We start from the raw sequence: 12,718 nt of genomic DNA on the forward strand, positions 1-12,718 counted from the left end.
GTGGGGGATCTTTAAGAGGGAGGGCTTAGTGGAAAGAAGTCAGGTCACTGGGGACATGCCCTTAAAGGGGATCCTGGGACCCTGGCCCCTTCTTTTCTTCTCTCTGATTCCTGGCTGCCATGAGGTGAGCAGCTCTGTTCTACCATGCTCTCCCCACCATGATGTTCTGTCTCACCACAGGTCCCAGAGCAATGGAGCCAGCTAATCAAGAACAGAAACCTCTGAGACTGAACTCAAATAAATCCTTCTTCCTTATAAGTTGCTTACCTCAGGTCTGTGTCACAGCAATGGAAAGCTGACTAATACAAACTACTCTTTGCTCCTTCCCCACCATCACCTTAGTCTATAATTATAGTGCAACAGCCATCAGAGATTTTATTTCAAACCCAATAATCTGTGGTGAGAACTCCCACATCCTAATGCTTCAGGTTTGGAGGACCACGTTCAAAGCCAGGCTAATTGTGTCCATTAGTTCCCACCTGTGCCTGCTGCAGGGGAATCATAATCCGCTCAATGCACATTTCCAGGTCCCGAATATAGTCTCTTTCTGTCTGAAGAAGTTCTTCCACCACCTTGGCTCTCTTCTCCAACATTCTCTGCTCTGGGTTTTCAGTGGACACAGATCCAGAAGGAGCCACCAGAGAAGAAGACTGAGAGGAGAGGAGTGTCATTTCTAGAAGGAAAAGAGAACTGTTCAGAAGCTCTGAGTGTGAGAGCAGGACTCTTCTTCAACAGCTGAAGTTGGGAAGAAGCATTCCTTGAGAGCTAAACCTCTCTCTGTTGTTAGCCAATCATCATTGAATCTGACTGAAGTTGTCAGTTCTAAATACAAATGGATGGAGAGCTTAGCAAGCCATGCCTGCAGAGAATTCTGACTGTGCAATACCATTTCTAGACTGTCCTAAAAAGAAGCCAGCTCACTCAGGAGGACAAACAGTACTTACAAGTTCTTTGTGAAAGAGGCTGGAAAGGGGTGCAGGCTTTATGGAGAACCATACTCAGCCAGGTACAATGGAGCACACCTGTAATCTCAGCGGCTCAGGAGGCTCTGACAAAAGATTTGCAAGTTCAAGGTCAGCCTCCACAACTTAGTGAGATCCTGTCTCAAAATAAAAAAGGGCTGGGGATGTGGCTTAATGGTTTAAGCATCCTTGGGTTCAATCGAAAGAAAGAGAGAAAGAGAAAGAGAGAGAGAGAAAGAAAGAGAGAAAGAGAGAAAGAAAGAGAGAAAGAGAGAGAGAAAGAAAGAGAGAAAGAGAGAGAGAAAGAGAGAGAGAGAAAGAGAGAAAGAGAAAGAGAAAGAGAAAGAAAGGAAGGAAGGAAGGAAGGAAGGAAGGAAGGAAGGAAGGAAGGAAGGAAGGGAGAAAACTGTTTTCACTGAATAAGCTATAAGGCCTTCTCCCTGACCTCAGCAGTAAAAATACCAAGCTAGAAAATAAAAACATCGATACTGCACATTAAAAAGAATATTATAGGGAACATACAATGGCAACTTGCCAATGGGAAGATAAAAATTAGGAATCCTCCATCTGAGATCTGGTAATTGCTGGGCCTGTCATTTATCATTCACTATGATGGTCAATCAACATTAGCCAAAAGTTAGGGAAAAAACCCAACAACTTAGAGTCTCCCTGTTGAAACATCAATCAAGACCCAAAGCAGATTTGGTTATTTCACATGTCCTAGAAGACAAATACAAAATATTCTAAACATGAAGTTCTTTGATGGTATTGTCAATTACAAGAACTTTTGCAGAACTAGATTGCATGATTCTAAAAATGTAAACAAATATGTACCTTGTTATTATCTCTTATAATTACCTGTTCCTTAGAGGTACAGGATGAGTTATTTATGAAAACGGGACAGCATTTGTTCATTTAAAATGCACATCAACAACTAAAACAATTGAAAAAATTCAACAGGGAAATGATCTCTACTTAGTTTGCTTCAAATTCCTTAAGACCCACTTAAACAACTGCAAATTTGGCAAGTAAATATAATTTTAAGTATGAATATGATTGTGAGAAGCAAAAACACAAGTGTTCCAACCACTATGGGAAGCTATAGTGTCTTTCACAGATTTTATTCTCGAGAAATCTTTCCTATTGACCCTTCTCTAAGGATTTAGGGATTCCAATATTTAAAAAAGAATGCAGCTAGATTCTGGTTTCTAAAATCCCTTCTCCATTAAAAGGAAACAGGGTTCTTTGGAAAAATGGCTAATTTCAGGGAGGGGGCAGGTAATGCTATAGAGGAGCCTGAAATATCCTGTGACGGAAAGCAAGGAAGACGTGATGGAAGGGGCTCCCACTGACCCAAGCTGGCACAATCTGAATATGAACCTAAGTTAGCACAGCAACAGAATATAATCCACTGAATAGAATAAAAATCCATAGCAGGGCATACGCCTGTAATTCCAGTGGCTTGGGAGGCTAAGGTAGGAGTATCCCAAGTTCAAAGCCAGCCTCAGCAACTCAGTAAGACCCTGTCTGTAGATAAAATACTAAAAAGGGCTAGAAATGTGGCTCTGTGGTTAAGTGTTCCAGTACCAAAAAATAAAATAAATAATAAAATAATAAAAATCCATAATTTTACACTGATAAGTACATAAATAAATAGAGGAGAAAACAATCTTATGATAGAATATCAATTCACAAACAGCAGAAGAAATGATGGAGTTAGAAAATCACCATTTTGCAATCAGGAGGAAATTTGGTTCAGGTACAAAAAACCACCAACAGACAATTCTGGTGCTACTGGTGAGGCTGAATGATGATCAGAATATGTGCATAGTTTTTTAAATTGCTTATTACAATTTACATATTAATTATAAAAATGAAAAAAAATAGAGAAATGGAAAATACTATGACCTATTATTACCAAGAAGGGACAAACACACATGTGCTCCACATCATATCTAGAAGCGATACAATATCCCTTGTGCAGTATACCAGTCACAAATGCATGAATTGACACAAGTCTTGAAGAAACATCAAACTCAAATTAAGGATTTGTGTCCTTCAAAATGCAATGTCATTAAGGACAAATACCCCTGAGGAACAGTTCCCACAAAACAAGGCTAAGGAGATGACAGCTTAATATATCCTGACTCTATCTTGGATCCTGATTTGAAGAAAAAAGTCACTACAAAGGACACTACTAGGACAATGGTAGTGCACTCCTGCAATTCCAACAGCTTGGGAGACTGAAACAGGAGGATCACAAAGTACAAGGCCAGCCTGGGCAACAGAACAAGACCCTGTCTCAAAATGAATTTAAAAAGACTGAGGATGTCCCTCAGTGATAGAGCATCTCTGGGTTCAATCCCCAGCATCACAACGCAAACAAACAAAAAAATGAATAATATGCTAATAATAATGACTACATCAGCTGAAAATTTCCCGAAGTGGCAAATCTACTGTGGCCATACAAGAGAGTACCCATGTTCATACAAATTACACACCAAATGGACCTAGTCACAAATATGTACTGAAGCCTCATACTAAAGGCATAACACATACAATTTATTCTCAAATAACTGTGAAGAAAAAAAATAGGGAAAGAAAAAGAATTAAAAACAAAAACATGGCAAAATATTAAATACGATGATTTTAAATAAAGAATATAAAGGAGACTCTTTGTATTATTGCAATTTTCTGTAAACATGATATTCAAAACAAAGTTTAAACAGACATAATAGAAAAATATCTTTCTTGAAGAAATATCCTTTTAGTTTTTGGTAGAATAAATGGTATAATTTCAAGTATAACTCTCATTTCATCACAATGCTAAAATATGGTTCTAAATTAATTGTGATGTAGACACTATTTTTACAGTGTTGCATTTATGAGGCAAGTGCTGTTTTCAGTGAGCTACACTCCCGGTGCCATAAAATTTATTCTTAATGGACTTGTTTTACATTTTCTTTGTAACTTCAAAGAAATAGGTTCTTGGTGCCAAATATGACAAGTTTAGAAAAGAAATTCATTTTTAATGCAAGACTAGAAGGTTTTGGAAAGAGAGAACATGTACTGAATTCCTACCACATATGAATTTACAGTCTATATCCCTGAATTCATTTCATGTGCACACCAAAACTTTAAAGCAGGTATTACTACTCCTACTTAATAGATTTAAAAACCTAGGTTTTGAGAAGCTGACCAACACCACAGAGGTTATGCAGCCAGTAAATGGCAGTTTTGGAAACACGACCTAAATATATTTAAATCCAAATCCTATGTACTTAGTCAACGCCATTTTACTTCCCTAGCCTGGAATCTCCACTAGAAAAGGTCAGGGGCCTATTTGCTTCAAATCTTAATAATTCCCTGAACAATATTCTCTTCCAGGATTCAAAGTTCTATTAATTGTGGTAGTTGAAAGCACAAAGTACCAGCAAGCACTTACTCATCAAGCAGAGTATATCCAGAGGGTTCAATTTCTTTTTTACATTAAAACCAAGAAAAAGAAATAACAAATCTTTCAAACTCTCAGCAGTTTTTTTCAGATGTGATTAATAGGCTTTTGAACAACCTTTAAAAACCAAAACCCAAAACACTTTAGTGTGATTAAAACCCCCTATGTTTTTGCTAAATTGCAGTTTCCTAGGTATCATCCCTAAGAATCTCATTCAGCAAATCTGGATGGGAACCACCTCGAATTTGCAAATTTAACAAAACCCCAGGTGTTTCAGAACAGACCAGTAATCTTCAGGCTCCATAAACCTATTAACACTCCAGGAATTTTCAAATAGGAGGTCAAATAAAGTTATCTGTCTTGAAGAGACTCCAAATATAAAAACAATTTTCCCCTTATTCCACATAATATGCTAATAAAAAGTCTGATCTAAGAGTATAGTGAGCTCAGTATTAGGCACTTGCCTCGCATATGTGAGGCATATGTGAGGCCCTGCGTTGGATCCCCAGCACACATGCATGCATACATGAGTAAATAAATAAAATAGATATTTAGTTTCTGGGACAACCAAGTGAGGGGGAAATGGCCTTTGCCCTCAGTCTGCTACAGTCAGAATAGGCTTGAATCTTGGATTTTCCACTTCTTAGGTGGGGACCCCTGGAAATGTTCACCTCTGGGCCTCAATTTCCCCATCTGTAAAATGAAGAGAATAATACTGGCTTTGCAGAGTCACTAAGAGAATTAAATATGGTAATAAGTTTGTCCTTTCTCCAAGATGGGCCAGAATTTGCTGTGTGCACCATATTAAGATAAAATTCAGAGTAGAAAAAAGCCACGTGCATAGACTCTAAATTTTTTTCCTCTAAGAACAATAACATCTGGGGATTTGCAAGCACATAGAGGAAACTAGGCTCGGTATCAGATCTTGAATAAAATGCACAGACCAGCTCTCACTTTCTTCCTAAGATGGCCCTGCAGGTGTTAAGGAGCTGGGGCTGTCTGCATTAATTTACTTTCCTTGGGTGGTAGCTCCCGCCTCAAGGCCATTCCTTCTCAAGTTAGTGGTTCATCCCCAGGTTCATTTCCCACAGGTCTAAGGAAGCTAACTCGCAGCTTACCGAGGCTCTAACACACACTTCAAAGAGCAACCTCTTCCCTGCCCCGGGAATTTGGTTGCCTTCGGCAGGCAAAACCTCTGTCTCCGGGCAGGCGAGGTCCCAGGCCGCTGGGACCTGGCTCAGGGCCCCCTCTCTTTGTGCCGGCTCCCACGGCTCCCATAGCCCCAGCAGGTACCTGTGGCGCCCAAAGCCCGCTGCGCGCCGACGGTGGGTCCCAGGCGTCAGCAGACCAAGCAGAACCTTCCCAGAGTTCAAGAATGCTCCTCAAGCCCCCAGGGCCCTTTGAATAGGGTGGGCACGTCCCCTGGGCTTCCCTCATTTCCATGTGAATCGCCCCTAGGCACCCGGCCTATCACGGGGTCAGCGCTAAAGGATGGAGCTGGACTCACACCCTATCGGACTGAGAGAGCTGGCCTCACCCTGCGTGCTCAACGCCCTCCTTCCTGGTTGTTTTTCCTTTCCTAAAACCCTCATAATTTCACTTCCCGATTTTTAAACCAAGATTATTATCTCTTAATTTTCCTACTCTTTGCTAAGACTTGTTTTGGAGAGGATGCCCTTTTCGGGGAAGAATTGCAAGGCCACTCCACGCCTTCTGGAAAGACAACACTGAGAAGTGGGCACACTTGTCTGCTCAGGCCTCTCTCTGCAGTCCCTTTCCCTGGCAGGCAGCGCCCTCACTTTGCCAGGATTTTGCCAGACCTCAGACTTTTTACTGTAGCTCCTTAACCCTCAGGCCATAGGAATGAGCTGATCTCAGTTGGCACCCTAGGCAGCCAGAACCCAGGAGCAATTCACAGGAACTGGAGCCCCCTCATACCTTGTGAACACTTATGCTTTAACGGAACTGGGGTAGAAGAGAGATTCACAACTTGCCATTTTTGTAAGAAAATGAAGAAAGGAAAGGAAAAAGAGAAAAAGAAAAGAAAAATTGTAAACTTTCATACACATTTCTATATATAGGTAAAATATATAAGTACACAGAGAAAGGTCAGAGAACCTGCCAATTTTATCACAGAGTTTGCCTCAGGGAAGGCTCTGGGATTGGGGGTAGAAGCTGGAGTCAATGGAGACTGAGCTCAACCATATTTTGTTTTTGTTTTCCCTGCTGGGGATGGAACTCAGGGCTTCATACATGCCAGTCAGGTACTCTATCACTGAGCTACATCTCCAGCCCCCAATCTGTATTTTTAATATAACAAAAGGACAAGATATTTTTTAAAAATTTGTCAGGCTACAATACCTCTCTACTGGTGAAAATTTAAGCAATCTGAGAGAAGACAACTTTTGGATAAGAGCCCTTCCCACTGCTTCTAAAATCACACCATCACCTTGTAATGTTGACTATACTGGATGGTGAGCTGCAGGGAGGCTGCTTCCCTCCACCTTCTAATGGAGCTCTTTTTAGTTTTAAAATATATTTAAAGAAATGTTTATGGGGCTGGGATTGTGGCTCAGCGGTAGAGCGCTCGCCTAGCATGGGCAGGACCCAGGTTCCATCCTCAGCACCACATAAAAATAAAGGCATTGTGTTGTGTCCATCTACACCTAAAAAATAAATATTAAAAAAAAGAAATGCTTATATGACACTGTGTGTCTCAAGAACTGTTCTAGGCACTTTATGAATATTAGGTGTTTTTATTCCTCATAATGATCTTACTATTGTCCCCATTTTGCTGATGAGGCAAGAAGAGTAATCAAGAAGTTGGCCCAGTAAGTGCTGTGAGCCACTGCAGTCCAGTCTCTGCACTTGGCCAGGAGCTGTCTTACCTCCAGTGCTTTTCCCGGGCATCCAAGTCCTGTGAGTTGTGACTATGACTGTGAATTCCACTTCTGAGTTTTGGTGGCCATCTGGTAGTTAGTGATGGGGGCTGGGGGGGGTGGATTCTAAAACACAACCTAATCTATTTTTTTATTTTTTTAGTTGTTGATAGACCTTTATTTATTTATATGCAATGCTAATAATCGAACCCAGTGCCTCACACATGCCAGGCAAGTGCGCTTACCGCTGAGCCCCAGCCCAAAACACAGCATAATCTTTAGACCCACAGTCCATGAGACTGTGCACAGTGGAGTATTTGAGCATCATCATATAACTGTATCTATTAAATCTATTGAGTATAATGTAAAATTTAAACCCTTCAGATAGTCAAATGTATAGTAGATATTTACATAGTAAATATCCAATAGTGTTCCAGATAATTTATGGCAAAAAAATGATGTGAATTGAAGCAAGTAAAAGGCCTATTTTGTCATATCCTTTAATTTCCAAATGAAAAGAAGAATAAAGAGGAATGGGTCAGCAGATTATAAACTTTAGTATTTTATCTACTTAACACACATACACTTACTCCCCCCCCCCAGTACTAAGGATGAACCTAGGGCTTTACATATGCTAGACCAGCACTCTATCACTGATCCAACTCCTAGCCACCAAAACCTTTTAACCCAAGTCTTCACTTTCAGGAATTTATCCTACGTAAATAATTAAACAAGTGCCCAAAATATGTACCTACAGAGATATTCACCAATCTTTTAAAAATTTTAAAAATCACCTGAACAGAAAACAACCAAAATCTCCTCAAAAGGATCCTCGGTTAAAAAAAAAAAAAAGGCATATTCATATAGTAGAAAACAATTATACCTACTAAGATATAGATTTTTTATTTATTAATATGAAATTATATCTAATAATTATTGTTGAAAAATCAGGATATAAAACAATTTACAAAAAATTAGTTTCGCTAAGAGGGGATTTTGTATGTGTGTGTGTGTGTGTATGTGTGTAGTACTGGAAATCGAATCAAGAGGCAATTTACTACTGAGCTACATCCCTAACCCTTTTTATTTGAGACAAGTTCTCACTAAATTGCTGGGGCTAGCCTCGTACTTGTCCTGCCTCCTGAGTTGCTAGGATTACAGATGTGCACCACTGCACCGCTTTAAAAGAGAAACATTTTAAATGCACAGATTTGAAAAGGAAAAGTGTGGAAATTCTGATTTTCTCCCTTCTTTTCACTTATTCTCTTTTCTAGTATTTCTATAGAGAACATGTAATATGACAAAGAATAATTAAATAGAAAAAAAGGACACTTGCTGTGAGATGAGAACATTCTAGCATTAACAGTTTTCAATTTCCTGTTCATCCATTTCAAACTCTTTCTTCACTTTTTAATAATCGGAGTTTTCTCTCCTAATCTAATCCCTTTAAACTGATGAAGAAAATAGGTAACAAAACACTGTTGAAATAACTTACAAAAACAAAGCAGCATTACAGTCCTCTTCTCAGCACTCTATCTAGAAGCAATCTTTTTGAGCAAACCCTGAGAGGCAGCAGTCTCTGTAAATTTGCTCATCTCCTCCCAGACCCTCTGGAGGAATCACAAATCCTGGTTTTCCGTATTCCCACACCACTCTGGCCAGCCCCTACCCCCCACCCCCCACTCTTTTTCCTTTAGCACCTACTCCACTTGGTTTGGAAGCAGTTTGTCCTGTTCTAAGTAAAGCTTTGAGTGCTATGAGGTCACTGGTCACTGTCTTCTGTGGGGTTCCCAGTAGACTTTATAGATCACCAGCCCTAAACCTCAGAAGTAACTTCCTGGTGGTTAAATTGCTGCTAATTCAGGCAAGTAGCTGCCAGCAAAATCCCTGCTGGGAGGGATTCCTCTAGACCCAGCTCAAAGCTTCCCCTCCCCCCCCCCTTCTTCTCCAGGTCCCTTATCTAAGCTAAGGAGCTAACCAGATCTGCTGTTTAATCTGCAACTTTGTAGGCTGCCATGGTAGCGAGTTTATTACTAGGAGCAACTAACATATCATTTCTGAGCATTCGCTAAATACACATAAATCCTCAGGAGGTATGCCTTTGGCAGGCTTAAAACGGAGGTTTTAAGCAGCATAAGTAAAACTATCAATAGGGCAAAGGTAGTTTCTGTAAAATAATGTATTATAAAGAAGTTAGCACTGTTCACTAAGCAAATTCTGAGTATATGTCAGCCAACAAAATTTTTCATGAAGCGCCCCCCACACACACACCTACACACACACCCACCACATACACACACCCTGATGTTATATTTACCAAGTCTCTCAAGGGAAGGTTTTATTGTACTCATTAACAAATGGGAAATGGGCCACAGAGGAAAGAAATAACTTGCCCACAACCACACAGATAGTAAGACAATACCTTCAAAACCAGTATCCTGAGCCCATGCTTTCCATTAAATGTCAAGACCTATTCTGGGTTATATGCCCTCTACATATGAACAGGACCATTTCCTGCATTATATTTCCTTTTAGTAATAATAACACTTCAGTGAGATTTCAAAATGTGCTCATCTACATGACCCTCTAGCCATTTTTCTTTTTTTTTTCCATTTCTTAATTTTTTTTTATTGGTTGTTCACAACATTACAAAGCTCTTGACATATCATATTTCATACATTAGATTCAAGTGGGTTATGAACTCCCAATTTTACCCCAAATGCAGATTGCAGAATCACGTCGGTTACACATCCACAATTTTACATAATGCCCTATTAGTAATTGTTGTATTCTGCTACCTTTCCTATCCCCTACTATGCCCCCTCCCCTCCCCTCCCATCTTCTCTCTCTACCCCATCTACTGTAATTCATTTCTCTCCTTGTTTATTTTCCCATTCCCCTCACAACCTCTTATATGTAATTTTGTATAGCAATGAGGGTCTCCCTTCATTTCCATGCAATTTCCCTTTTCTCTCCCTTTCCCTCCCATCTCATGTCTCTGTTTAAAGTTAATATTTTCTTCCTGCTCTTCCTCCCAACTCTGTTCATAGTTGCTCTCATTATATCAAAGAAGACATTTGGTATTTGTTTTTTAGGGATTGGCTAGCTTCACTAAGCATAATCTGCTCTAGTGCCATCCATTTCCCTGCAAATTCCATGATTTTGTCATTTTTTAGTGCTGCGTAATATTCCATGGTGTATAAATGCCACATTTTTTTTTTTATCCATTCATCTATTGAAGGGCATCTGGGTTGGTTCCACAGTCTAGCTATTGTGAATTGTGCTGCTATGAACATCGATGTGGCAGTATCCCTGTAGCATGCTCTTTTAAGGTCTTCAGGGAATAGTCCGAGAAGGGCAATAGCAGGGTCAAATGGTGGTTCCATTCCCAGCTTTCCCAGGAATCTCCAAACTGCTTTCCAAATTGGCCGCACCAATTTGCAGTCCCACCAGCAATGTACAAGTGTACCCTTTTCTCCACATCCTCGCCAGCACTTGTTGTTGTTTGACTTCATAGTGGCTGCCAATCTTACTGGAGTGAGATGGTATCTTAGGGTGGTTTTGATTTGCATTTCTCTGACTGCTAGAGATGGTGAGCATTTTTTCATGTACTTGTTGATTGATTGTATATCCTCATCTGAGAAGTGTCTGTTCAGGTCCTTGGCCCATTTGTTGATTGGGTTATTTGTTATCTTATTGTCTAATTTTTTGAGTTCTTTGTATACTCTGGATATTAGGGCTCTATCTGAAGTGTGAGGAGTAAAAATTTGTTCCCAGGATGTAGGCTCCCTATTTACCTCTCTTATTGTTTCTCTTGCTGAGAAAAAACTTTTAAGTTTAAGTAAGTCCCATTTGTTGATTCTTGTTATTAACTCTTGTGCTATGGGTGTCCTATTAAGGAATTTGGAGCCCGACCCCACAATATGTAGATCGGAGCCAACTTTTTCTTCTATCAGACGCAGAGTCTCTGATTTGATATCAAGCTCCTTGATCCATTTTGAGTTAACTTTTGTGCATGGCAAGAGAAAGGGATTCAGTTTCATTTTGTTGCATATGGATTTCCAGTTTTCCCAACACCATTTGTTGAAGATGCTATCCTTCCTCCATTGCATGCTTTTAGCCCCTTTATCAAATATAAGATGGTTGTAACTTTGTGGATTAGTCTCTGTGTCCTCTATTCTATACCATTGGTCTACCCGCCTGTTTTGGTACCAGTACCATGTTGTTTTTGTCACTATTGCTCTGTAATATAGTTTGAAATCTGGTATCGCTATACCGCCTGATTCACACTTCCTGCTTAGAACTGCTTTTGCTATTCTGGGTCTTTTATTTTTCCATATGAATTTCATGATTGCTTTATCTATTTCTACAAGAAATGCCGTTGGGATTTTGATTGGCATTGCATTAAACCTATAGAGAACTTTTGGTAATATCGCCATTTTGATAATGTTAGTTCTGCCTATCCATGAACAGGGTATATTTTTCCATCTTCTAAGATCTTCTACTTCTCTCTTTAGGGTTCTGTAGTTTTCATTGTATAAATCTTTCACCTCTTTTGTTAGGTTGATTCCCAAGTATTTTATTTTTTTTTGAGGATATTGTGAATGGAGTGTTTTTCCTCATTTCCGTTTCAGAAGTTTTGTCGCCGATATACAGAAATGCCTTTGATTTATGCGTGTTGATTTTATATCCTGCCACTTTGCTGAATTCATTTATTAGTTCTAGTAGTTTTTTTGTAGACCCTTTTGGGTCTTCTAGGTATAGAATCATGTCATCTGCAAATAGTGATAATTTAAGTTCTTCTTTTCCTATTTTTATGCCTTTAATTTCTTTTGTCTGTCTAATTGCTCTGGCTAGTATTTCAAGGACTAAATTAAATAGAAGTGGTGAGAGAGGGCATCCCTGTCTTGTTGCAGATTTTCCTCTAGCCATTTTTCTATCCTCTGTAAAACCAGACTTTCTCCAGTTTATATTAGATGGTTTACTTTCATTCCTTCTCCTTGCTTTTTTAACAGTTCAACTATCTTTCATAACTGTCTTCCTTCCTACAATGAGTTGAATTATAATCCTGCTTAAAGCTTTAATTATAAAAGTTTATACATATTTAGTAGAGAGTGCCCCAACAAAATATTGGGAGATGGGGCAATGATAGAGAAAGTAGAAAGCCTTCCAAAGCTTTCTTGAGTCTTGGACAAGTCATTTCATCTGTCTGGACTTCAGGAACAGCAATACAAGTGGGGTTAAAGGAGAGAGTCTCTTAAAATAAGGATATTTCCAAGAAAGATCAATATTTGATGGTAAAATCTGATTACCAAAGACTGTGGATTACCAAAGGAATGTGGGGAAAGACCCCTGCTTCCCCTGGCTTAGGTTTCTGGGGATGTATGTGGAGCTGCTTGTGGGGTATGAGAAGGTTCAATGAA

The 12,718-nt window shown here is 39.5% G+C and overlaps 1 protein-coding gene across 3 annotated transcripts in view; it reads right to left on the reverse strand.

Moving 5' to 3' along the window:
• Positions 1-12,718, reverse strand: part of DNMBP (dynamin binding protein) — a 100,638-nt gene that overhangs the window by 20,882 nt on the left and 67,038 nt on the right. For 2 of the 3 annotated variants that reach the window (XM_081267540.1, XM_081267538.1), the window contains one exon: positions 480-673. In XM_081267540.1, coding sequence (XP_081123666.1) covers positions 480-673 — 194 coding nt within the window. Of the gene's footprint in view, positions 1-479; positions 674-5,709; positions 5,894-12,718 lie in introns of those variants that run through there. The other variant, XM_081267539.1, reaches the window with a different exon arrangement.

Source organism: Spermophilus citellus, assembly GCF_964194105.1.
Source record: "Spermophilus citellus genome assembly, chromosome: 15".
Taxonomy (NCBI): domain Eukaryota; kingdom Metazoa; phylum Chordata; class Mammalia; order Rodentia; family Sciuridae; genus Spermophilus; species Spermophilus citellus.